This window comes from Aquarana catesbeiana, linkage group LG07 (assembly GCF_042186555.1).
Source record: "Aquarana catesbeiana isolate 2022-GZ linkage group LG07, ASM4218655v1, whole genome shotgun sequence".
NCBI lineage: Eukaryota > Metazoa > Chordata > Amphibia > Anura > Ranidae > Aquarana > Aquarana catesbeiana.
The window spans coordinates 126,008,225-126,035,304 of NC_133330.1; the positions used below are offsets into that span (position 1 = coordinate 126,008,225).

Consider the following 27,080-nt stretch of genomic DNA (forward strand, 5'->3'; position numbering starts at 1 on the left):
ATGAAAGCTGCCACAGCTTTTGTTATTCTCTTCCCCTTTTCAGAGTTGGGCGGCAAAGTTGAGAGTATTGCATCAATTTTTGGCTGAGCTGGGTCTATTGACTTGGCGGCACTGGTGGTGGTGGTGGTGGCAGGTGTTAGCATCTCTGAGTGAAAACGGCTAGCGTGGTTTCTCATATTAGTAGTATTCCCTAGATATTTAATTTTTGTGTGACAGGCTTTACACACAGCGTATGACTTGTCCAATTCGTGCTTCCCACTTTGTTCATGTTCATAAAAGCCAAAATGTGCCCAGATGTTTGCTTTTAAAAAGCTAGGTGCATTTTTTATCTCATTCTTTTTGGTCTCCTGCCATTTTTACTAGTGTAGCATGCCATGTAATTGTGACAGAGGTGATGATGACAATGTTGTCGTCTACAAACTCTGTCAGTATTAAAAAAAAAAAAAAAAAAAAGAAAAAAAAAATTAAGTGTTTAAACCTAAAGCCTGCCACAAGATCACCAGAAAACAAAAGTAACAAGTTTCCTCTACTAGTGTAAGTAGTATGATTGTATGTATGTCATGATATGTTATAAACAAATAGTTGTCACAAAACCCTTATTCTACCCCACACGCTGTCGCTAGCTACTCGCACTTAGTTGCTATGTGTTAAAAATGTGCCCTCATCTTATCTGTGATCTGTGCTACTGCTAGCCACCATGGGTCATCAACTGCACTGGGGTCATTGCCACTCAGCGACAGACGGTCACTTGATCTCTCTATCTCTCCTTCTCCAATCTTCGTGGAACACTGGCATTGAACACGTCACAAACAGCTACAAACAACATCATATTATGTACCTGTTCCAGGTCCCTGTCCCGCCAACATCCTCCCGCCCCCCCCCAAATGACAACATAAGAACATATGCCATTTCATTATTTATAGTTTTATGTATTCATTGTCAATGTCTTAGTGATTGAATTTGATTCACATCACAACTTCATAGTTATCTTGTTTGTGTATGATATTATTATGGTTTTGCTCATCACTGCCCCACACATGCACTGCACTCACCGCAGCAGCATGTGTGGGGCAGTGATGAGCAAAACCATAAATCATACAAAGGTATCAATTTAGTTGTGATCAATCACTAAGACAAACATTGGACATTCAATAGATTAGAGAATAGAGTTAGACTGACCTAAACCGTAATTAATTAAATGGCAATGGCATGGTCACTTAAACTCACTTTAACCCTTTCATGACTAAGCCTATTGACATTTGGTGTTTTTTACAAGTTAAAATCCATATTTTTTTGATAGAACATTACTTAGAAAACCCCCAAACATTATATATATTTTTTAGCAGAGAACCTAGAGAATAAAATGGCGATTGTTGCAATATTTTATGTCTCATTGTATTTAATTTATTGTGCAGCGGTCTTTTAAATGCAACTTTTTGGGGAAAAAAAAAAAATACTTTCATGAATTCTAAAAAATCAAAACAGCAAAGTTAGTTAGCCTAAATTTTTTGGTATAATATGAAATATGATATGTTACGCCGAGTAAATACCAAACATGTCACGCTTTACAATTGCGCACACGTAGAATGGTGAAAAAACTACGGTACCTAAAAATCTCCAAAGGAGACAAAAAAAAAATAACGGATACAACAGGTTAGAGTTACAGAGGAGGTCTAGTGCTAGAATTATAATTATTGCTCTCGCTCTGACGATCCCGGTGATACCTCACATGAGATTTGAACACTGTAACTAACTATGCGGGCCGGGTGCGACTTGCCGAGCCAACTTCCATATGCGTTTTCTTTGCTGCGGGCCGCTTTTATAATTTTTTTTTTTTCTTATGTCTTAAATTTGAGAGGCTAGAGCGGCGGTAGGCAGGGGATGTCCAGTCCGCTCCTCCGGGATAACAACCCCGGTGCCCGCTACATAAAACGGTACCGGGCGGGATGATGCCTGCAGCAGTGCAGCTGCAGGCATCATCCTGGTATAACCCCCCTAAGCCGAGGCCGCAAATGCGTCCACTCGGCGCGAACTCGCGAAGGGGTTAATGTTTAGGAATAGGAATTCAGAATGGCATGGCAAGCACCATCATCATTATTAATATTTATTATTTACAATAATACATTTGGCATTTGCATTTTGCAATGACACAGTCCACTCCTTCCATAATCCATCAGAGATACAGATTATATGATATTTTATTTATAATATATTATCTTAGTTTAAGTGTAACACCGTCCTCTACTATTTGTCTACTACTACTAATACTACTGTGTGTGACACAGACAGTGAGTTACCTACCTGTGATGACGAGTCGGTGACGTGTTACAGCTGAGCTGGGCAGTGGCACTGGCACTCAGCCACTCACTGGCACTGCTGGTGGAGCAGGTCTCCCCTCCTCTCCTGCTGCTACCTGCCTGTGAGTGAGGATGAGGATTGGAGTCTGAGGACAGGACAGAATGACAAGTTTACTGAGTGTCACTTCTTCGTTCATACTGTGTGTGTGTGTGTGTGTGTGTGTGTGTGTGTGTGTGTGTGTGTGTGTGTGTGTCTGTGTGATATGGAGACACTAACATGATGATGTGACACACACACAGTCAGTTACCTACCTAAGATGATGGTGGCGTGGTGCTGGTAGTGGTACTACTGAGCTGAGCACTGCAGTGGTAGAGTGGCTGGCTGGCATTGACAAGATGACTGGCTGGCCTGGCTGGCACTCACTGCTGCTGCTGGTCTGGAGGAGCGGGTCTCCTCTCCTGCTGCTGCTGCCTGTGAGGACTGGGAGTGGACTCAGAGTGAGGGCACTCATTGGACACACTGACAGGACACTCAGCCTGGTGAGGACTGGAGTCTGAGGACAACCAAGTGCGGCCTAGCTCGGGTCTCTCCGTCCGTGCCCTGAGTCGGGTGACGGCACTGACGGACCTTCTCCCTCTCCCCCTGTGACAGCCTGCTGTGTTGTTCACTCACTGCAGTGCACACACTGCACAGCGGGAGCCCACTGGGAGGAAAGCTCTGGGGGGACTGGTAGTCTGGGACACGGAGGAGGCTGGAGGAGGTCGGACACGTGTTGCTCCGCTGTCTGTCTCCTCTTTCTAAGCCGCGACACAGGAGGATGACGTCAGCGGGAGGCGGGAGAAAACGGCGCGAAAGCTTCGGCTGCTTTCGGCTTCACTTGGAGGCAGGTCATGGCGCGTCGGCGCGAGGATGACATCCTCAATAATCGATTTAAAGCCGAATCGCGATGCATCGATTCGACGATTAATTTCAACAGCCCTACTGGATAGGTAAAATTTCTGCCATTTTGTTTTACAAATCCTCCCAAGCTCAGTCAGTTAGATGGGGACCGGAGGTGGACAGCCATTTTCAGGTGTCTCCAGAGATGTTCAATAGGGTTCAAGTCAGGGCCACTCTAGGACTATCACGGAGTTGTCCCTAAGCCACTCCTGTGTTGTCAGGTCTGTGCACTAAGGATCGTTGTCATGTTGGAAGGTGAACCTTTGGCCCAGACTGAGGTTCTAAAACACTGTGGAACAGGTTTTCATTGAGGATATCTCTGTACTTTACAACAATGAGCTTTCTCCCAACCCTGGCCAGTCCCTGGTGCTGAAAAACACCAACAGCATGATGCTGCCACCATGCTTCACTATTGGGCAGGTGAAAAACTGTGCCTGGTTTGCTTCAGACATAATGTTTAGAATTGAGGCACAACCGTTCAATCTTAAATTTCAGACCAGAGAATCTTGTTCCTCAGTCCTTCAGGTGCTTTTTAGCAAATTTTCATGTGTTTTACAGTCAGGAGAGACTCCTATCTAGCCACTCTGCAACAAAGCCCAGATTGGTGGAGGGCTGTAATGATGGTTGTCTTTCTGGAACTTTGTCCCATCTCCACAGGATCTCTGGAGCTCAGTCAGAGAGACAATCAGGTTCTGTGTCACCTCTTTTACGAAGGCCCTTATCCCCCGATACAGTTTGGCCAAGCGACCAGCTCTTGGAACTAGATATGCAAAACTTTTTCCATTTGAGAATTATGGAGGCCATAGTGCTCTTGGGGACCTTGAGTGTAGAAGAAAATGTTTGTACCCCTCCCCAGATCTATGCCTTGCAATAATACGGTCTCTGGCAGGCAGTTCTTGATCTGATACAGTACACATTGTCAACTGTGAAGCCTTTTATAGAGCAGTGTCAGCCTTTCCAAATCATGTCCAATCAATTAACCACAGGTGGACTCTAATCAACTTGTACAAACATCTCAGCAATGATCAAGAGAAATTGGAGGCACCCAAGCTAAATTTCAAGTGTTGTTGCCAAAGGTCTGAATACTTATACCAGTATGAGAATTCAGTTTTTCCCCTTTCCTACATTTGCAAGCATTTCTAAAATTCTGGTTTCACTTTGTCTTTATGCGGTAGAGAGAGTGTAGATTAACCGCTTCAGCCCTGGAAGATTTTACCCCCGTCCTGTGTTCCCTAGTGTGTGTTCTAACTGAAGAGGGGAGGGGACTGTGTAAGGGAGATGACAGATCGCTGTTCATACTCTGTATGAACAGACGATCTGTCTGTTCTGCCCTCAGAGAACCGGAAACTGTTAACACACTCAGATCCCGGTGTGCCTCGTGCAATCGCGGGAGCCTGGTGGTGATAACAACCGCCGTGCACTCACATCGGCTCTGGGCGAGCAGGGGGCGCGCGCCCAACTAGTGGCCAAATCTGGAAGCGACGCAACATGATGGCGATTCGCGCAGCCGAGCCATTTAGCCACAGTATAACTGTGGCAGCTGGTCAGCAAGCCGTTAAAAGGAGGAGAAAAAATTAAAAAAAAAAAAAAACCTGTAGCATAAGGCTGCAGCATAAACAAAATTGTGAAAGTGAAGGGGGTTAAAATACTTTAGAAATGCACAGGCACATACATACAGTGGGTAACCCAAGTATTGAACATGTCGCCATTTTTCTACATAAATATGTTTCTAAAGGTGCCATTGACATGAAATTTTCACCACGTCGGTAACAACCCATGCAATACATACAAAGAAACCAAAACAAATAAGCTGAGAAATTAAGTTATGTGTAATAAAATGGAATGACACAGGGAAAGTATTGAACAGATGGAGAAGGAAGTGCAAAAAAGGCATGGAAAGCAGACACCAGCTGAAATCCATTGGTAAGTAAGTCAAAAACAATCCTGCCCTTTGTCAGTGCAAATTAATATCAGCTGGTTCCGTCTCAACTGACGGCCTATAAAAAAGGTTTCTCATTACCAAGGTGTCACAAAAGAAACATCTCATGATGAGTAAAAGCAAAGAGTTGAGTCAAAACCTTCACAACCTCGTCACTACAGAACATACTGAAGGCATTAGTTGCAGAAGGATTTCTAAACTTGTGAATGTTCCAGTGAGCACTTTTGGGGCCATTATCCGGAAGTGGAAAGAATCATTCCACTGTAAATCAGCCACGACCAGGTGCTCCTTGCAAGATTTCTGACAGGGGAGTGAAAAAAATTTTTAGAAGAGTTGTCCAAGAGCCAGGACTACCTTTGGAGAGTTTCAGAAAGACCCGGAATAACAGGTACAATTTTTTTTTTTTTTTTTTCGTTGAAACAAAGTCAAGCACTCAACAGCCATGGCCTATATGCACGCTCATCTCGCAAGACTCCATTGCTCAAGAAAAAGCATGTTGAAGCTTGTTGCACAACATTTAGACATGCCTGAAATACTGGGAGAATATAGTCTGATCAGATGCGACCAAAATTGAACTCTGGATGCCATAATACCTCCCTTATTTGGAGGTCAAATGGCACTGCACATCAACACAAAAACACCATACTAACAGTGAAGTTTGGCAATGGAAACATCGTGTGGGGCTGTTTCTCAGCATACGGTACTGGCAAACTTCATATCATTGAAGGAAGGAGGATGAATGCAAATACGTACCAAGACATTCTTGACAAAAAATTTGCTGCCATCTACCAGGATGATGAAGATAAAAACGAGGGTGGACATTTCAGCAAGACAATGATCTCAAACACAAAACCAAGGAAACGCTCAATTGGTTTCAAAGAAAGAAAATAAAGCTGCTAGAATGGCACAGCCAATCACCCAACTTGAATTCAATAGAAAATCTATGTAAAGAACTAAAGATCAGAGTTCATAGGGGCGTGTCCGGATGTGAAAGGCAGCAGACGTGTGAGAAGAGAGCTCAGTCTATCCTAAATCCCATCATTAGCCATCCGTGCATCTAACGGATGCACGATTGTACCTGCCCGATTGTTCCTCCACACTTCCTGCTACAGTCTGAGCCAGTATTGTGCTGAATCAGGCCGGGATCAGCCGGGGAGAAGCTGCTATTACAAGCCCGTGGCCGCCATCTTTCCGGCCTGCATCCTGCTGGAGGGGGAGCCGTTCCTGGCCTGACAGTGAGGTAAGGGACTCCCCTCACCATCCAGCCCGACCCTCCGAGTGCCTGGCAAGGTCCGGTGGTCCGTGTGGCCGCCTGTAGAGGTCGCGGCCTGGTCCGGCCTAGTAAAGCCTGCCGCCCACCGCATTTTCCTACGGCACCGGCCGGCGGAGGAGCGCCACGGTCAGCCTGAACGGAACCACGAGCTGCAGATGCTCCTGCCCTCAGCTACACCACTATCCTCCACCTCCCTGTTGAAATTTACTAGGCTGCCCGGTGGAGATTGCCTCTGTAGGCTGGCTGGGGGGTCCTGAGGCCCAGCGTCCCTCCAATTCTCCCGCTTTCCTACCAGCTCCCTTGGCCTTCCCTCCGTGCCTGATAAACTTTGCCTGGACACCCTCACTAGACTGACATCACCTGCGGATTTGTCAGAGGGAGGGGGCCAGCTGGTGACTACAACTCACATCTCTGGCCTGTGAACTCCTGGGGCTCATTACCTGCAGTCCACACTTATCATCCTACTGCCTGCTGTCTTGGGCCTGAGGGCTGCCCTCTGCTTGCATCCCCTTGGGAGCCCCACCAGATGTCCTCAAAGAATGGGGGGGGGGGGGGGGGGACTCCAAAAGCAACAAAAAGCGAATACGCCACTCCGGCCGCTGCCGCCCCTTCCCCGGCAGTCGGATCCCACCTTGATCGGTAGATTGCGGGCCTTGTTGGCGGATCTGGAGATGGACTCTGGTGGGACGCGTAAGGCGGAGTCACGCTCACACGTCATACCTGGAAGTGGAGGCTGGAACGCAAGGTGGGACGCACGCTTACAGCTCGCTTCTGGTCCCATCCTTGCATACAGCGGTGCCGGTTTCACTATTTTTCTATTAAGACTTGCTACTTTTCTATTATCACTTGCTATAGTGGACTGTTTTAAGCTCTTGTGCAATAAATATTTGACATACTTCACGAAGGAAGCCTCCTTGTGTTTCTCTTGTCTCTGGATTTCCGGCGAGTTTAACAGATAAAGGTGGTATGGAGTAACCTGGTCATATTGGAGCACATAGCTTACCCTGGAATACTTGCAAGGATCGCATCAGAGTAACAGCAGCATAACAGGAGAGATCACCAACCACCCTAAGGCACCCACTCTATCGCTCGGTACCCCTGCAGGGGTGATTAATTCTGGTGAGTGGGGGAGCACTGGGGGGTGAGCACTTCAAGTCACTACCTGAATAATAAGCACAGAAGTCACTGATGCAATGCCCTCAAGGGTGAAAAATATATAATATATACACTGTACTTATTTTTCCCATCTGGCTGAAAATCTTACTATATAGAGTATATGTATATATAAACTAACTTTTTAGAAATGAACCATCACCAGCTATGATATATAAGATACTGAAATTTATATTTTGTGCATGATAAGCTTGGGACTGTTATATGCACTGTATTTTATGTTCAGGGAGTGTTTACCCTATATTTCACTCTAATAAGTTTCTTACACATTACTCTTAGCCGGCGCTTATTGTCACAATACTTTTGAACCTTGGGGTTATTCACTACCCAATTTCATTATTTCACTTATAATTTGAGACTGGTTTAATAGATATTGCACTGACACTTATAATTCACTGATGTTTTCTTATTCATTTAAAAAAAAATTTTTTACATTCTGGCGCCATTTTGTCCCAAAACTTTTGAACTTTGGGGTGTATTTTCTTTTTTTAAGTTTCTTTTTTAATTATTGTAAAGAATATTGAACTGTTTCACCCTTGTCAGCACAACAACACATGTTAGACTGTATTTTTTCAGTAGGGTATTTTTACAAAATCTACCCAGCACTAATTTAATACCTTTTGCATCATAGGTGTTTTAATTTATTTTATTTTATATTACAATTTTTCCGGTTTTCTCATATCATAGGGATATTCTATCTTGTGACCGGGATACGGCATATAGTGATGGAGTTCCTACATGTCATAGACATCTGAACTTAGGGTATAGATTGTAATACTTAATAAATAATGCAAATAATATAGAGGGCAGCGCCACTTCTATCTCCTTAATATCTATTTACTCCGGTGGGACCCTGGCAGTGGAGGGGCCAGCCCCGCTGCCCCCGGATGGTACTGCCATAATCCTTGCCGCAACTGAGCAAAGCAAGACCTCACTGTCGGTGCGCATAGATCATCTTGCTGAAGAGTGCAACCTTATAAGAAATGACCTTGACAAAATAAGAGGGAAAATGACAGAAACCGAATCTAGAGTGTCAGCCACCGAAGATCTTACAGCCACACATGCCACATCCATTGCTGAATTGCAGCGCACAGTGCAGTCCCTTGTCGCAAAGTCTGACGACGCTGAAAATAGCCTCAGGCGTAACATCAGGGTCCTGGGGCTGCCTGGGAGGGAGGAAGGGGATCGCCCCGCTGAATTTGTGGAGGAGTTCTTTAAAAACCTTCTAGGTCTAACGGAAGTCCCTCCCACCTATGTGGTCGAAAGGGCCCATCGGATGCCCACAGGCCGCGCCGTCCCAGGGAACCTCCCCAGGCTTTTTCTGGTCCGCTTTATTAATTACCGGGACAGGGACAGGATCCTCTCTGAAGCCCGCAAACATCCCGCTCTCAAACATGGCAACGCCTCGGTTCTTCTCTTCCCTGACTTCACGGCTGACTTGCAGCGGGAGAGGAAAACCTTCAACGATGTCCGTAGACGGCTCCGAGACAAAAACATAAAATATAACATGCTCTATCCTAGCCGCCTGTGGGTTTAGCATGAAGGAACAGTCCGGTTCTTCGACAATCCGGTGGATGCCGACGACTGGCTGACCAATTTGCATTAAAGGGTTCTCCTCATAAAGCTATATGACGCACGCATGTCCCCATATCCTTGCCTGCTACACCCCACCAAACATCCTATAAATACCGGAACCATTTCAAGGATACATCAACACGAGCTCCACACTTGACCCCCATGTTTTGAGTGGAGGACCTGTTATCCATTTACTTAGAAGAATTCCCACCTGGTCCCCTTAACCGTGAAAGGATACATGCCCCTCCAACTTCGCCTACTGTTACGGTTTGCACAAGAGATGGGAATTCCCCTGGAACTTTGAGCCTTGAGTTGGCGTTTTCTACAATCAAGTTTGGGGATTGAAACTGCCCTGGCGACAGTTGGGGAAATGTCAGGCAGTAGGGAGTTATATTTAGTTTTAGTTGTAATTGATTACCCAGGTTTCTTACATTGTTTTCTTTGCTGGACTATGTTTTTCTCCTTCCTTCTTTTCCCCTCAGAATACCTGGATACTTGCATCGTCTGGACTGCCTCTCCCTCTGGCCTCGGGGTGGGACACTGCTGAGCACAGACCTTTCTAGCTCCTGAGGTGGTAAATTTTCTCTATTTTCAATGGGTACAGACCTGAAGTTGATCTCTTGGAATATCAGAGGTCTGAATGACAAAGTGAAAAGATCTCTATTGATTACATTTCTACAGTATCATAAACCTCATGTTTTGTTTCTGCAAGAAACTCATCTCATGGGCAGAAAGATCCTGGCTCTTAAAAAGGGCATGGGTCAGACGGGTTTCATGCCACATACTCCTCCTATGCGAAGGGGGTGACTATTCTGCTGAGCAAGTCCCTACCTTGCTTGGTGGAACAGGTCTTCCTTGACCCTGATTTGTTTTGTTGTTTGGGTCTGCTTCGACTGCCACATGTCGGGGCAGCCTCCTACCTCCCGGCAGGCCTTTCCGATCATTGCCCATTGGAGTTGTGCCCGTCTCTTGGCACCTCTCGTGAGCCGGATGCTGGAGGCTGGCGTCACATTGGATAGACAATCCACAAATCCAGGAAATAGTGGGACCCAAGCTTACAGAATATTGGGCTATTAATGAGGGTTCGACCTTGATATGGTTTGGGAGGCAGGCAAGGCTCACGCTCGAAGGGAATATGTCTCCTCTATAAAGACAGTGTCATACGGTTTTGCAGCACAAACCACTCAACTGGAGCAGGATGAAAAAGTGGCAGTGGGGCTCTTCACGGCGCATCCATCACCTGAAAACTATTCCTCCCTAGGTCAGGCGAGGAGGGCCTTGAGGTTCCATTACACCTCGCTGGTACAGTCTGATACGAGGAAATTTGTCGCCAAGCTTTAAGAGTCAGGGGACAAGAACTGAAAATTATTGGCCAACCTGGTAGTGGAACCCTCACTCCAAACTAATTCCTAGAATCCAGACTTGCAAGGGTGATCAAATTACAGACCCAGAGGGCATACTGATTGAATTTCATATCTTTTATATGCTGCTCATCCTACAGGCCCATCTCCTTATTGAATTATGACCTTAAGATACTCACTAAAGTACTCACGAATAGGATTATGCAGGTGCTACCATCCATTGTCAACATAGACCAGACCGGTTTTATGCCCGGCAAGTCCACAGACATAAATCTTAGACGAGTCTTCACCCATCTCCAGCTTCCGGCTGAGGAGAATGCCTCTAGGGTCTTGGTGTCTCTCGACATAGAGAAAGCATTTGACACAGTCAAATGGTCATACATGATGCAGATTCGAGGGTTTCGGCTTTGGCCCAACCTCCTGGAAATTGATCGGTCTACTCTACAAATCCCCCACGGCCAATATTAAACTAAACTGTAACTAAACTGTAAGCTTTCGCCCTCCATCCCAATTAAGAGGGGGACAAGGCAGGGGTGCCCTCTTTCCCCTGCACTGTTCACCCTGGCGATGGAGCCTCTGGCGGAGACCCTGCGGAGATCAGAGGAGGTGTCAGGGATCCGGGTAGTTGAGAAATTAGCTCTATATGCGGATGACTTAATCCTCTTTCTGCAGGATCCCGGCCCCTCACTTTCAGCAGCGCTCCAGATTCTGGACTGCATTGCTGCTCTTTCTAGCCTCCACACCAACTGGAGCAAGTCACTCATCCTTCCCATAGATCCAGGGGCGAAACAACAGAGTAACTCTAACTTACCTCTACAATGGGCAAACTCCATTAGATACTTAGGGATCAATATCTCTCCCAATACCCAGGATTTCAGTAAGCTTAATCTGTCCCCGGTACTGCAATGGTGTAAGTCTAAATTAAAGGCCTGGTCAAATCTCCCACTAACACTTATAGGGAAAAATAATTTACTCAAAATGAAAATGCTCCCGGCTCTACTATATACACTAAGGCACTCCCCAGTCTTAATACCTAAATCACTCTTCCAACAACTAGATTTCCAAATGGCTTCCTTTCTGTGGCAATCACATCCAGCCAGATTTGGCAGGAAAATTCTACGTAGGCCTTAGACACAGGGGGGACTTGCTTGCCCTGACTTTCACACATTTAGCAGCAATGCTCACCCACGCCCACAATTGGCTGGTCTCAGATGATACCAGCGCATCAGTAGTCCTTGAGGCAGCACATCTGGGATCTTATGAGGCTCTTTGCAACGCCCTCTACAGGGGGACAGGGGGGTCACTGATAACCCTAACACAAGCTATGAGGGCGGTTGTCAGGGCTTGGCACACAGTGGTAGGTAAACCTAACCTGGTAAAAGGCATATGGTCCCCTGACACACCACTTTGGTGTAATCCCAGGCTGAAGGAATTTCATTCTTTGCAGGACCCCGGCCTGTGGGCTGGCAAGGGCATCAAATACTTGAAGGATATATGCAATGTTTTGGGGTTGCTCGCCTTTGACAGACTGAAGCACAAATTTCAACTCCCAAATTCTTTTTTCAGGTTCCTGCAGCTCCGCCACGCCTTTGGCTCACAATTCGGATCGGTTCAGCTCCGGGTTGAGCACGACGATCTTGAAACTCTGCTAAATGACATTAATCTCCGTAAGCCACTAACTCAAATATACCAAGCTCTGCTGCCATCCGTTCAGGTCAGATTGGATGGGCTGCGAGACGGGTGGCGGGGGAAGGTGCAGGAGCTGGACAGCGAAGACTGGGAGGACATGTGGGATTACCCATTACAACCACTAGTTGCAACTAGGGACAAGCTAATAAATTCAAAATCCTGCACAGAATATATTACACACCCTAACAACTTCATCACATATACCCAACCTCAGTGGCAGCTTGCTGGAAATGCTCTGGTGTTCCTGCTGGTTTCCTACATAAAATTTTGGGATTGCTCACAGGTTAAGGGATATTGGAAAGAAGTATCTCAGTTTGTCCACAGATTGACTACTATACCAATACCTCTGACAATTAATGTCCGTCTCCTGGGTCTGGTGGAACAGTTGGCGTTAGCTAAAGAAACCCGCACCCTAATAGGTATTCTATTATTTTATGCCAGGAAAGCCATAGTACTAAAATAGAAATCAGCCAACCCCCTTACCGTGTCATCGAAAACATTAATTAACAAAATTATCCCCCTATACAAAGCAACATATTTATCCCAAGGATGCCCCCAAAAATTTTAAAAAGTCTGGCACTTGTGTACAGATTCAGAGTCCACGACAGATGACCAACCTGTTGGAAACTGCCCTGACTAGATGACCTGGGTGGCTATCTGGCCCTGTTGAGTGTTTGGGTCCGCCCCCAGGTGGGTGGGCGGTGGAGTCAGTCCAGAGGTTGAGTGATTTAACTCGACCCTAGCTGTCCTTACAACATCTGGCTCTGACAGATAAGAGGGATGAGAGGTCCTGCAAGATCAGATATATCCTATTAACATCCTTCCATGTTGAAACTGGGTACTAGATACGTTGTTAGTAATTATAACTGTAGTTAGAATTGTTTAGTCTTGAGATGCATTGTGAATTGTACGCTGTTATGCGCACCAATTGGCCGGGGTATGGCCCTGTTTTGTACCTCTACATTAAAAAAAATTTTCTTCAATAAAAAGAAATTACAAAAAAAAAAAAAAAAAAAAAAGGAGGAGTTCATAGAAGAGGCCCACTGAACCTTCAAGATTCAAAGACTGTGTGGAAGAATGGGCCAAAAATCACACCTAAGCAATGCATGCGACTAGTTTCTCCATACAGGAGGCGTCTTGAAGCTGTCATTCCCAACAAAGGATTTTGTACGAAAAATTAATTGAATTTCAGTTAGCATTTTAAATACTATTTCCCTGTGTCATTCCATTTTATTACACAAATTCATTTCTGAACTTATTTGTATGTATGGATTACATGGGTTGTTAACAACATTTGGGGAAAATTTCATGTCAATAACACCTTTAGAAATAGATTTACCTGGAAAAATGGTGACGTTGTTAATACTTATTTTAAAAAGGGATTGTAAAGGCAGAAGGTTTTTTATTTTAAATGCATTAAGATAAAAAGCCTTATGTGAGCAGCAGCCCCCCTAATACTTACCTGAGGTCCATCTAGATCCAGCGATATTACTGGAGTGCCTCAGCTGCCCGGGACTCCCCTCATTGGCTGACACAGCAGCGCCATTCGCTCCAGCTGCTGTCAAAGTCATTCAGTCAATCAGGAGAGAAAGGGGTGGGGCCAAGACTGCAGCTCCTTGTCTGAATTGACACAGGGAGCTGTGGTTTGGCTGCCTCCATAGTAAGCTTGCTGTGGTGGCACTGGCGAGGGACCGAAGAGGATCTGGGCTGCTCTGTGCAAAACCACTGCACAGAGCAGGCAAGTATAACATTATTTGTTTGTTTTAGTTAAAAACACGAGACTTTACTACTACTTTTACACACACGATACCCCCATAGGTACTGCTTTTGTTTGTTCAGTCCGTTACTCTGCCTCTCAACCCCAATGAAGTGTCTCAGCCCCTCTGGCACACCTAGCAAACAGTGTACTTGCAAACACAGTAAAACAGACACTATTAGTAGTGAACAGGAAGTTTGTTTACTGACTTTACACAATCTAACAAACAGTGATCTGGTAACTCAATAATCAAGAATGGCAAACTGTGGTATTTAACAGTGTTAAACTGAAAATGCAGACTTCATAAGAACAAACAACTTACAATAGGTCTAGAGTGGCCTATGCACTCAGGCATAAAGGGGAACTGATCTGACTTAAAAAAAAAAAAAAATAGTCAGTCTGTTTCCCTCAAATCCAGAAATCACAGACCCAGGCAATTAAATGTGAGGCAATAGGCCAAAAATGCAATTTATCACTTTAAACATTTAACGCGAGAGTTCCCCTTTAACCACTTAACACCAAATCTCAGAAAGAAACTTGGTCCCTAACAAGTTAACCACTTGCCGACCGCCGTATGTAGATATAAGTCGACAGCGCCGCCCACCGAAAACTCCGTGAGTAGGATCGCGGGTCCCGCGGACAATACCCGCGATCATCTCACAGAGGAAGAACGGGGAAATGCTATTGTAAACAAGCATTTCCCCTTTCTGCCTAGTGACACTGTCATTGATCACAGCTCCCTGTAATCGGGAGCGGTGATCAGTGTAGTGTCACACGTAGCCCCTCCCCCCCAGTTAGACTTACTCCCTAGGACACTTAACCACTTCTGCACCACCTAGTGGTTAACCCCTTCACTGCCAGTCACATTTACACAGTAATCAATGCATTTTTAATCGCACTGATAGCTGTATAAAATGAATGGACCCAAAATAGTGCCAAAAGCGTCCGATCTGTCGACCATTATATCGCAGTCACGAAAAAAAAATAAATAAATAATCGCTGATAGTCGCCATTACTAGTAAAAATATAAATAAATAATAATGCCATAAAAAACTATCCCCTATTTTGTAGACGCTATAACTTTTGCGCAAACCGAGCGCTTATAGCGATTTTTTTTCCCCAAAAAATATGTAGAAGAATATGTATCGGCCTAAACTTAGGAAAAAAATTTTTTTTTTTTTTTTTTATATATTTTTTGGGATATTTATTATAGCAAAAATGTAAAAATATTGCTTTTTTTTTTTAAATTGTCGCTTTTTTTTGTTTATAGTGCAAAAAAAAAAAAAAAAAAAGCAGAGGTGATCAAATACCACCAAAAGAAAGCACTATTTGTGGGGAAAAAAAAAAACGGACATCAGTTTTGTTTGGGAGCCACGTCGCAGGACCGCGCAATTGTCAGTTACAGCGACAGTGCCGAATCACAAAAGGTGCTCTGGTGTTTGGCCAGCCAAATGGTCCGGGGCTGAAGCGGTTACTTTTTTTTTGTTTGAAAACTACTTAAAAGAAAAAAAAAAAAAAAATCCTCTTTGGGTTGCCTAACAAACACCAGAATGCTCACTGCTGATTTGCAGCAGCCCCTGTCTTCTAGGCTGATCTCAGTCACCAGCTAGTCAATCGGCTACTCTGCTCTGGTAAGCCTCCTTCCAGGTCTCTCATTACTTTCTGCTGTGTTACTTGTCCGTCAGAGTATTTTTATTATCCTGTACCTTCTAGCAGTGGGGAATTTTTCCTTCCTGCCTGTCTAGCTGCCTTAGCACTGAAGATTTGGATGGAGAAGTTTATTTTAATTGTATTTATTTTTGTTTGGAGAAAAAAAAAAAATTGTTTATTTTTTAAAAGAGAGCACATCCTCTGTGTTTTACAGAGAGAAGGGCCCAATGCGAGATAAACTCCCGCAAAGAGGTTCCAAATCAGCATTCCAGCCTCAAAAGTGTAAAGAAGGGACTAGACATGACAAATCGCAGAGTTGCATGCAGCTGGATGGACGCCTGTTGTCACAGCATTCCAGATCTCCCTCGCTCTTACCTCACTTTAGTCGCTCGGACCCAAACCAAGAGAGGTCAAGCCATCAGACGGCTCAGGACAATGCTGCAAAAGCATGCCAGGTTAAATCCTACATTAAGCACACAGTCAAGGAAGGGTTAAAAAGTGTTTCAAGGAAGCCTGCTCATCCTGCTGTATCTTCACCATCTGCAGATCCAGGGGTGTTTTCAGTGTGCTTTTACTCTTTAGTCGATAGCGATTCGGATCCATCTGAGGCTGAGATGGTCTCAGAATCGCATACGTTTGATTTTTGCACTAGTTGCCCCCTTGTTGGAGGCTGTTAAGGATGCTTCACTACATGTATTTGTCCGCCACATTACGCTTCCGCTGGCGAATTTGCATAACCCATGTACTCCTAAATAATCCAACATTTGGGTCAGATGCATCTGGCTCTTGCGAAAGTTGATCAACCGAAACAAGCTAGTGTTTTGTAGGTGAATTCACATGAACTAGAAGGAGCTCATTTGATGAACCCAGAAGTAGCATGTCATCTAGATAATAGAATATTTGCACTCCCTTGACCCTGAGAGTCACAACAACAGCAGACAGTAGCTTTTAAAACGTTCCCAGAGTCGTGCAGAGACCGAATGGGAGAGATTGAAAATGAGAGCCTTCCACGGAAGGCCTGAGAAAGCGATGGTGAGATGCGTCTATGGAGACATGAAGATACGCATCCGCCGGATCGATGGAAACCAGTCTCCTGATTCCACAACCCAAATAATAGTTTCCAATGACTCAATTTTGAATGATGGAACCTTCATGTAAGAATTCAGGACTTTGAGGTCAAAAACTGGTCCGAAACCCCCTGAAGCCTCTGGGACCAAAAACAGAGGGGAACATGCTCTTTGACCAAATTCGTGCCTTGAAACCGGAAGGATGGTCCTTGCTGCTAACAGCTCCCCTATATATCCTTGCAAACATTGCCTCCTTTCCAAATCCTTAAGAAGTCCAGTGTCAGGATACAGCTGATGAGTGGAGTAGGTTAGACCTGGTCTCTGCGGTTTCAACCTACCTGAAATGGACTAAAAGCTTTGGCAAACAAGATCAGCTGTAGGTTTTCCCAATGGGGCCTAAAAAGGGTATGCCAGCAACATCCAGAGTTGTGTCTTCCTGGTTGTCAAGACCATGCATAGTGCATAGAAAACGCTGGGCCTTCCTCCTCCTTCAGAGATCAAAGCACATTTGGCGAGGGGTATGGCAGCATCCTGGGCATACGCAAAGGTCGCCCCTGAGGTAGATTGCAGAGCAGCAAGCTGGAGTGCACCCAACACCTTTTATTAGGCATTACAGGCTTAATATGGCTTGTCCACCTGAGGAAACATTTGACTCTACGGTTATTACGGCAGCTGTTGCCCATTAAAAATTTTGAGTAGCATTGCATTGAGGGTTTAGCTTATTTTTTGTCTTCACTCCCTTCTTAATATTGCTTGGTACATCCCATAGTAGGCTGACATGGGGAGGTCCAGGAATAAGGAAAATTGCTATACATACTTACTGTAATTTTCCTTTCCTGGATCCTCCCCATGTCAGCCGGAGGATTCCCACCCAGTTTATCCGTCGCGAGGCAGGGTTTGTTTTTTTTAACACTGGTGTGGGCAGACAGCCGCCCTTTTATGGGCTAGAAAAGAGGTGGCCCTGGAGGGGTCGAAGCTGACCCATAGTAGGCTGACATGGGGAGGATCCAGGAAAGGAAAATTTCGGTAAGTATGGATAACAATTTTCCTTTAAAAATAAATAAATAAATAATATATATTATAATATTAGTTTGTGGGTTCTAACACCCTAGGGAATAAAATAGCGGTCCTTGCAATACTTTGTCACACCGTATTTGCGCGGCGGTCTTACAAGAGCACTTTTTTTGAAAAAAAAAAAAAAAAAAAAAATAGTAAAAGTTAGCCCAATTTTTTTTAAATTTTGAAAGAATGTTACGCCGAGTAAATTGATACCCAACACACCACGCTTCAAAATTGTGCCCACTCATGGAATGGCGACAAACCTTTACCCTTAAAAATCGCCATAGGCGACATTTAAAAAATGCTACAGGTTGCATGTTTTGCGTTACAGAGGAGGTCAAGGGCTAGCATTATTGCTCTCGCTCTAATGATTCACTTCTGCATGCAAGCTCGGCTGGACGGGGCGCCTTTAAAAACATTTTTTTATTTTTCTTATTTTTACACTTTTTTTTAATTTTTGATTTTATTTTTTTTTTTTTTTTAAGAACAAAGTGTCACTTTTATTCCTATTACAAAGAATGTAAACTTCGCTTGCAATAAAAAAAAAAAAGCATGACAGGACCTTGTAATATGAGATCTTGGGTCAAAAAAAAAACCTCAGATCTCATATTTAAACTAAAATGTTATAAAAATCCTATTTTTTTTTTTTTTAACAGCTTACCTGTAAAATCCTTTTCTTGGGGAGTACATCACAGAACACAGAGCCACAGTAATTACTGCATGGGTTATATGGCACCTTCAGGTGATGGACACTGGCGCACCCTAGACAGGAAGTTCAATTCCCCATATAACCCCTCCCCTTACCGGGAGTACCTCAGTTTTGTAGCAAAGCAATACACGTGTAACCAAAAAGAGGGGGGGACCTATGTGTCCCGTGATGAACTCCAAGGAAAGGATTTTACACGTAAGCTGTTATAAATATCCTATTTTCTTTAGCGTACTTCACAGGACACAGAGCCACAGTAATTACTGTATGGGATGTCCCAGAGCAATGCCACCTGAGGGGAGGGGACACAAACAAAATTAGGGTGCAATCAGACCAGAGAACCTATACTGCTGCCTGCAGCACACTTCGCATAAAGGCGATATCCTCATGCCTTCTTACATCCACCTGATAGAATCTGGTGAATGTATGGGCTGAAGACCAAGTTGCGGCAATGCAGATCTGTGCCATGGAGGCTTGATGACGCACTGCCCACGAAGCACTAACAGCCCTGGGGGAGTGCACTTTGATTTGAAAAGGTGGAACTTTCTTCTGCAAACCATAAGCTTGAATAATAACTTGTCGAAACCATTTGGCAATAGTAGATTTCGACGCTGCCTGTCCTTTCCTAGGACCTAAAGGCAACACAAACAAAACATCTGTTTTCCGAATCTGAGCAGACACTTTCAAATAGATTGACTGCTCTCACTACATCCAGAGAATGTAGCGATTTTTCTCCTGTAGAACAGGGTTCTAGAAAAAAAAAGGTAGAACAAAATCCAGGTTTAGATGAAAACCTGACACTACCTTCAGTAGAAAGTTAGGATGAGGACGCAATACTACCTTATCCTTGTGAATAATTAAATAGGGCTCTTTACAAGAAAGAGCCGCAAACTGATACCCTTCTTGCAAAAGATATGGCTACCAAAAAAACTAGCTTCCTTGTTAAAAGGACCAAAGGAATATGTCATATAGGCTCAAAAGGCTGTTTCTGTAACTGAACTAAATACAGAACTAAATTCAAGTCCCAAGGGTTCAGGGGGTGACCTAAACGATGGATTAAGCCACGTTACCCCCTGTATAAAGCTTTGGATCAAAGAACGCGAAGCAAGCGGACGTTGAAACAATACCGATAAGGCCGAGACCTGGTCCTTAAATCGTACTCCAGGCCAGTTTCATCTCTAACCCCATTTGCAGAAAAGCAAGGATTCTACCTATGATATACTTTCTGGGATGCCAACCACTGGATTCATACCAGGAAACATATGCCTTCCAGACTCTATAATAAAAGGACTCTGGAAGCTGGCTTCCTTGCATTTAAAGTAGACATCACTGAGCCTGAAAGCCCACGATTCTTCAGAATGTGGGTTTCAATAGCCAAGCTGTTAAATTTAGCGTTTGTAAAAGTAGGACGGAACAATGGTCCCTGCGATATCAGGTCTGAATGTGGTGGTAGGGGCCACGGGGCCCCTACCGCCATCTTTACTATTTCTGCATACCATGATCTTCTGGGCCACAAGAACTAAAGACTTCCTTTCCCGCTTGATCCTGCAAAGAAGTCAAGGTACCAGCAGAATAGGAGGGAATGCATAAGTCAGTGAGAACTTATCCCACGGGGTCACCAACGCATCTGTCCCGCATGCAAGTGGATTACTTGTTCTTGACACAAAGCTGTCAACTTTGTTGCTGAACCTGGACACAAACAGATCTAAATCCGGGATCCCCCATCTTTGACATATAGCCAGGAAGATGTCGGGGTGAAGGGATCTTTTCCCCAGGAACAATTGCTGGTGACTTAAGTAGTCCGCTTGCCAGTTCTCTACCCCTGGAACGAAGATTGCCGATATGCAAGGCACATGTTTTACTGCCCAGGTTAGGATATGGTTTACCTCCCCCTGGGCTGCCTAACTTCTTGTGCCCCCTTGGTGATTGATATAAGCCACTGCTGTGGCATTGTCGGATTGAATCTTGACAGGAGAATTCCACAACCTTAATGTCCAGCCCTTCGGGCTAGGTACACTGCCCGAATCTCTAGAACGTTGATGGGCAAGGTTCTTTCGGTTCTGGACCATTTCGCCTGGACAGGCGCCTCTTCCAGGACTGCTCCCCAACCTGAAAGGCTGGCATCTGTTACCAGCTTCCAGGATTTCCCTTTCTGCAGATTCTCGGGTAACCTCCGCCAACTGAGGCTCTGGCACACTTTTGGTGACAGAAAATCTAGTGCTTGTATCTTTTTGTTCCAGGCCGTCAGGATACGGTTTTGCAGCAGTCTCCAATTAAACTGAGCATAGGCAACTGCTACGAATGAAGCCACCATTTTCCCTAACAACCTCATACAAAGGCGGATAGAAAAACCCTTCTTTGCCCTGACCACCTGAACCAGCTCCTCTTTGGTGCTGATTTTTGCCTGGGGTAAGAACACACTCTTCTGGGCTGTATAACCAGACCCAAGTACTCCAATCTTCTTACTGGCCTTAAATCAGGGCTCGACAAACCCCGGGCGCCAGGTCGCATTTGCGACTAGAATTAGTAACCTGGCGCCTGGGGCGGCACAGCTGGGGGTATCCTGTCTCTGTGCGGACTCCGACCCCCCCCGTGCGATCGCGTCGGGCCGCGCCGGCCGGTAATTGAGGCCCCGGCTTTGCGGCCTTCTTCAGTAGTTCTGGAGTCCTTCTGAAATCTGGCGCCATCTTGTGGTGGCCGTTGGTATTGCAACCAGCAATGCTAATGCCATGCTAATGCGAAATACCTGCCTGTTTTCACTGCCCATCTCCTTCCCAAAAAGTGGAGAAGAGAAGGAAGTGAATGTGGGGATAGCCTTTTTTTTTTTTTTTTTTTCATAATAGATTTTATTTTTAATTTATTTATATTTATATAAAAACTGTTTATTTTTTTCCTAATTAAAATTAATTTGTTATCTCCCTGCTTGGTCCCGTTCACACGGGCTGTCTGATCAGGTTCACCTGTCTGCTTTTCAGGCGGACCTGATCGGACCCTTAGAGCCCTTTGACAACGAGCCGCAGGGGGCGTCGGCGGTAAAGCGGCGCTATTTTTAGCGCTGCTTTACCGTCGTTTTAGTGACGCTATTCGGGCCTCTAGCGGGGCGGTCTTTTTCTGTGTAAATTTAAGAATAGTTATTTTTTTATATTGAAAATAAAGCTTTGTCGGTCGTTTAAAAAAAACCTGGCTCCTAACTTTTTTAGCTGGCTCCTAGATTCCAAGCAAATTTGTCAAGCCCTGCCCTAAATAAGATTTCTCTAGGTTGAGGACCCAACCTAGGCATTCCAGGTAGTTGACTGTGGTGACCATGGTTTGGTCCAAGCGGGCTACCGACCGTCTATCAAGAGCAGGTCGTCTAGGTATGCTATTATCGTTATACCTTGAGTCCTTAATCTGGCCAGAGGAAAAGCCAGAAGTTTTGTAAACACTCGAGGTGCAGTAGCTAGACCGAAAGGCAAGGCTAGTCCAAACTGAAAATGAATTTTTCCTACTTCAAAACAGATATTTATGGTGAGCAGGGAAAATAGGTATATGCAGGTATGCATCCTTGATGTCGATTGATGCCAGAAGTTCTCCTCCTTGTAGGATGGAGACTACTGATCGGTTGATTCCACGCAAATAGAGCTAAATTTTCAGTAACTGGTTTAGATCGTTCAGATCTAGAATGGGTCTGACATCTCCATTTGGCACTGTGAAAAGGTTTGAATAAAACCCCAACCCCTGCTCTTCCATGGGGACCACCATGATCACTTTTTGTGACAAAAGTCGGGCTAACACTAGAAAGAGACTTCTTTTTCTCTGGAAATTTGGGGACATTTGACCTGAGGAAACTAAGAGATGGGAATTCTCTGAACTTGTTTGTAACCTAGAGCTATTGTGGAGACCACCCATCTCTCTCGAAATTCTTCCTGCCAGACCCTTGAACTGCAGAAGTCTTCCCCCCACTCGAATAAGTGGGGGATCCCCTTCATAAAGAGGCTTTAGCGTTCTGTCTTGTGGGGTTCCTCCCCCAGGATTTCTTTTGTCCCTGGGGTTGACCCTGAGATTTACCTCTTGAACCTGATGGTGGAGGCCATAGCGACTGCCTGTAGGCTGATGCCCCTGGCACAGGAGAAAGAGCCTGTTCAAATGAGGGACGTTTACTCTTTTTTTTAACTAGCAAAAGGGTACTTTTCCCACTTCATATTTTTTGGATATATTTGTCCAAATCATCCCCAAACAGCTTCTCACCACGGAAAGGAAACCCAACAAAGAGCTTTTTGCATGGGGCTTCAGCTGACCAATTTTTCAACCATAAGATTCTACGCATATGTACCAACCCCAGTTTAAGACGAGAGGTTTGAAGAATAGAATCACAAAACCCAAAGCCGCTGACAGCTCGGCTAACTCCTGGGCCTGCTGTTTAGGGAAAACCTTGAGCACCTGTTTCAAATGATCTCTCAAGGGTTGACATACCCCAATTGCTGCCACTGCAGGTTGAGCAACTGAACCTGCCAAGGAAAAACGTTTTTGTAACAGATGTTCCAATCTTATCAGTTGGATCCCTAAGCATTTGCGCATTGTCAACCGGACAAGTCAAACTTTTATTCACAGAGGATATAGCAGCATCAATTGCTGGTATACTCCACATCTTAGTGAATTTTTCCTGCATAGGATAAAGTTTTGAAAACTTTTGAGGGAAAAAAAATGCTTATCTGGGTGATCCCATTCAGAATACATAAGCTTTTCCAGCAATGAGTGGACAGGAAAGGCACGCAAAGCTTGAGGAGGCTTTAGTGAACCCTAACAAGTGGGCTCTTCAACCGACTCAGTTAAGGGTAGCTTAAAAGTGGAGCAGACCATATCATTAAGAGAATGCACCAGCAAGTTCAGTTCTCAGCATGTGAAGAAGGTCCTTCCCCACTTGACCCCTCAGAAGAGAAGTCATCAGTCTCGCCACGGTCCCTCCTGAGGGGGATTCATCTTCCCTCTCCCACTGTTCCTCTGTTTGAGGATCCTGGGTGGTAGAAGGTGACCTAATGTGTTTTCTTCCACTCTGTGAAGATGTGATTAATGCCGCTAACCTTTCTTCCAATCCACTCATAGTGGAGGAGAAAACCTCCTCAGTTATATAGACAGGGACTGAAGTTTCAGAAGCAATTGCAGCCCCTGATGACTCACTCTGACCAGCCTCCCTAGATCTATCAGGGGGGATGGTGTTGCAGAGGGGGGGTCCTTGAGGCCAGGGGGCGACCCCTTTGTGCCCTTGCTTTTTGTGGTATTTGTACCACACCCTCTGGTCATAGTGCTGAGCACAAACACAGAGATACTGTCAGAAAGATGTACCTACGGCTGAGCAATAGACCAGCAACTGCCGCTGCTATTAAACTCAGCCTGATGCTCAGCTCTACCACACCCGGTGAGAGGTGGGGAAGACCTGACAGCTATGGAGCGCTTATGCGACATGGAAACAGTACGGGGAGGTATTTCGCAGAAATATAAAATCCTTACTGAAGGAAAAGAGACGGAAGTCATTTATTAAAAGTAGGGAGAGGGAAATCGGACAGCGAGGAAAGAACCAAGAGGTTGGGAAAATTATGAGACTGGTACATGGGTCATCAGTAAACATCAGAGTTGCGGAAATGAACTATAGAAGTGTATAACAAGGTGATATAGAACCCTGGACATAGTAGCAAAATACCAAACGGGGCTAACAATGGAATGCTGGAGGGGTTGTAAACAAACAGGGACTATGGCCCGCATCTGGTGGAGTTGCCCTAAAATCAAAGCGTATTGGAAGGAAATATTAACCAGCTCAATACTGGGCCTATTCTGGCACTTCTCTTCTACATGTAAAAATCATCATTTTTTTTTGCTAGAAAATTACTCAGAACCCCCAAACATTATTTATGTTTTTTTAGTAGACACCCTAGGGAATAAAATGGCAGTCATTTCAAACTTTATCTCGCATGGTATTTGCGCAATAATTTTTCAAATGCTTTTTTTGGAAAAAAACGGTTTAATGAATTAAAAAACAACAAGACAGTAAAGTTAGCCCAATTTTTTTCTACAATGTAAAAGATGATTTAACGCCGAGTAAATAGATACCTAACATGCAAACGCTTTAAAATTACGCACACTAATGGAATGGCGCCAAACTTCGGTACTTAAAAATCTCCATAGGTGAATCTTTGAAAATTTTTACAGGTTTCCAGTTTAGAGTTAGAGGTCTAGTGCTAGAATTGTTGTTCACGCTCTAACGCACGCGGCGAAACCTCACATGTGTGGTTGGAATGGCATTTACATATGTGGGCGGGACTTGCGTGTGCGTTCGCTTCTGAGCGCAAGCTACCGGGGACAGGGGTGTTTAAAAAAAAAAAAAAATTTTACTTAAATTTTTTTACTTTTACATTTTTATTCCTATTAAAAGGGAATGTAAACATCCCTTGTAATAGGAATTTGACAGGTCCTCTTTATGGAGAAATGCTGGGTCAATGAGACCCCACATCTCTCCTCCAGGCTGGAAAGCATTAGATCATGAAAAAAAAAAATTCACCGATCTTCATGCGATTACAGCTTTGTTGACATCCGGGATCCCGGGTGGAACGTCATAACGTCGCACCCAGGCCTCCGACGGTCATAGAGATGACCGGTGACCATCTGGTCACCTCTATCATTGTCATCTGGCAGATTCTTTATCCAGGCCCCCGATGGCACGGGAGAGCCTGGATAAGCACCGGATGGCGGCGGGCGTCCCCTCCCGTTGCCTATAAGAACGATCAAGCGGCGGAACTGCCGTTATGATCGTTCTTATCGTGCACAGAATCACTGACGGAAAAGAATGATATCTGAATGATGCCTGTAGCTACAGGCATCATTTAGATATCCCCCCTCACAAAGTGAGGACTTTTTTTTACTATGGCCCGGTTTTGAAGTGGGTACATAAAAGAGAATACTAGTATAGATTACTATTACCCGAGGATCCCTGGATAGGTCTATTCCATGGGGTTGAAAAGAATATAGAAAGTCAATGATGATACATCTGATTAATGCTGCTAAGAGCCTGATCCCGAAAAATAAGGAAGTGGACTGTCCAAAAATAAGAGAATGGTTCGATAAAATACAGACGACTTGTAGTATGGAAGGACTTAAGCATTGTGAAGAAGGAGGTAGAGAGGGTTTTAATAAGAGGTGGGAAAAGTGGAAAGTGTTTAAACTAGGGCTGAAACAACTAATCGATTAATCGGCCAGTAACATAATGGGGTAAAAAAAAAAAAAAAAACCTAAAATGAGCCCTTTATAGTACAAATCGCAACTGTAAATATTACTTTCACAGTTCTACAGTAAAAAAAAAAAAAAAAAAATGAGCCCCTTACAGTAGTGATTATCTGCTTTTTTTTGTACTATAAAGGGGCTAATTTTAGTTTTTTTTTTTAACCCAATTATGTTACTAAACGTCTTAGGCCTGGTTCACGTGTGTTTTTTTGGTGCTTTTTGCAGAAACGCACTATAGTTCATTTACATGGTTTCCTATGGGACACATTCACATGCTTTTTTCAGCCACTGCGTATTTGGAAAGGGTCAGTGACTTTTTTTAACGTAAAACGGTGCTTTTTTTGGTTCAATATACTTCAATGGAGAAGCTGCAGAAAAGCATGTAATGCATTTATACAGCAATTTGTGTTTTCTTACTCTGCCCAACAACAAATTGGCCAAAAAGAAAACTGCAGAAACAGATCAAAGGCAAACTGTATAGGTGTGTACTGAGCCTTATGCTGGACACACCGATTCATTTTCAGACGAGAATATTCAGACAAAAAAATCTTTTTACATTCGCTGAATGAAAGAATGTTGTTTGAAATTTTCACTTGTTTTTAACATTGTTTTTAAAATGAATGTCATTTCTGAACGAAAACCACATACACGGTCTGAAAATTCCTCTGACCAAGAAGTTTTCTATTTCCAAATTTTCCCATCACTGTGGTTGAAAACGCACGTCGATTTGACCCTACTAACGATTAGAAAATCGAACGAACGTTCTTAAAATGACTTAGGAATAAAATTGCCTTTTTTTAAAACTTTAAATATTAACTAAATTATACACCACACTTTTTTTTTTTTTTAAGGTTATTAACCGAAACAATCAGCCAACTAATCGATTATGAAAATAATCATTAGTTGCAGCCCTAGTTTTTTTTTCTGTGTTATGCGAGTACCCTTTACTGTTTGAATGAAACTGACTTTTGGTCATACAATACTACACTATCTGGGACCCTCTTTTTTTCTATTTGTGCCCCCTGTACCTTCTGAGGGACCAAGTTCTTGGATCTGGAATCCGGGTCTAAGAATAGAGGAAAAGGCTGCTATTCCCAGCACTGGTTATATGCAGATATCCTATTACCTTAAGGTAAGGGGCCATTACCTACTAGTGTGTGGTTTTTTGCACAAAGAGGAGCACTATCTTTCGTTGATTCAAGCACTACACTATAGTATGTGCATGTCAGAAAGTTGATTCACCTCGTGAAGGAGTATTTTCCATACGTTTGTGTTCACTTACATTTGGATATCGTGGACTGTTTGAAATATTTTGTCACCTGGACTTTCTTGTTGCACCACTTT

General features: G+C 44.2%; 1 protein-coding gene across 1 annotated transcript in view; it reads right to left on the bottom strand.

The window, feature by feature from the left end:
• Positions 1-27,080, bottom strand: part of POLDIP3 (DNA polymerase delta interacting protein 3) — a gene marked incomplete in the record, with an annotated part of 573,953 nt that overhangs the window by 459,727 nt on the left and 87,146 nt on the right. The window contains 1 exon segment of the mRNA XM_073592662.1: positions 2,302-2,443. Coding sequence (XP_073448763.1) covers positions 2,302-2,443 — 142 coding nt within the window.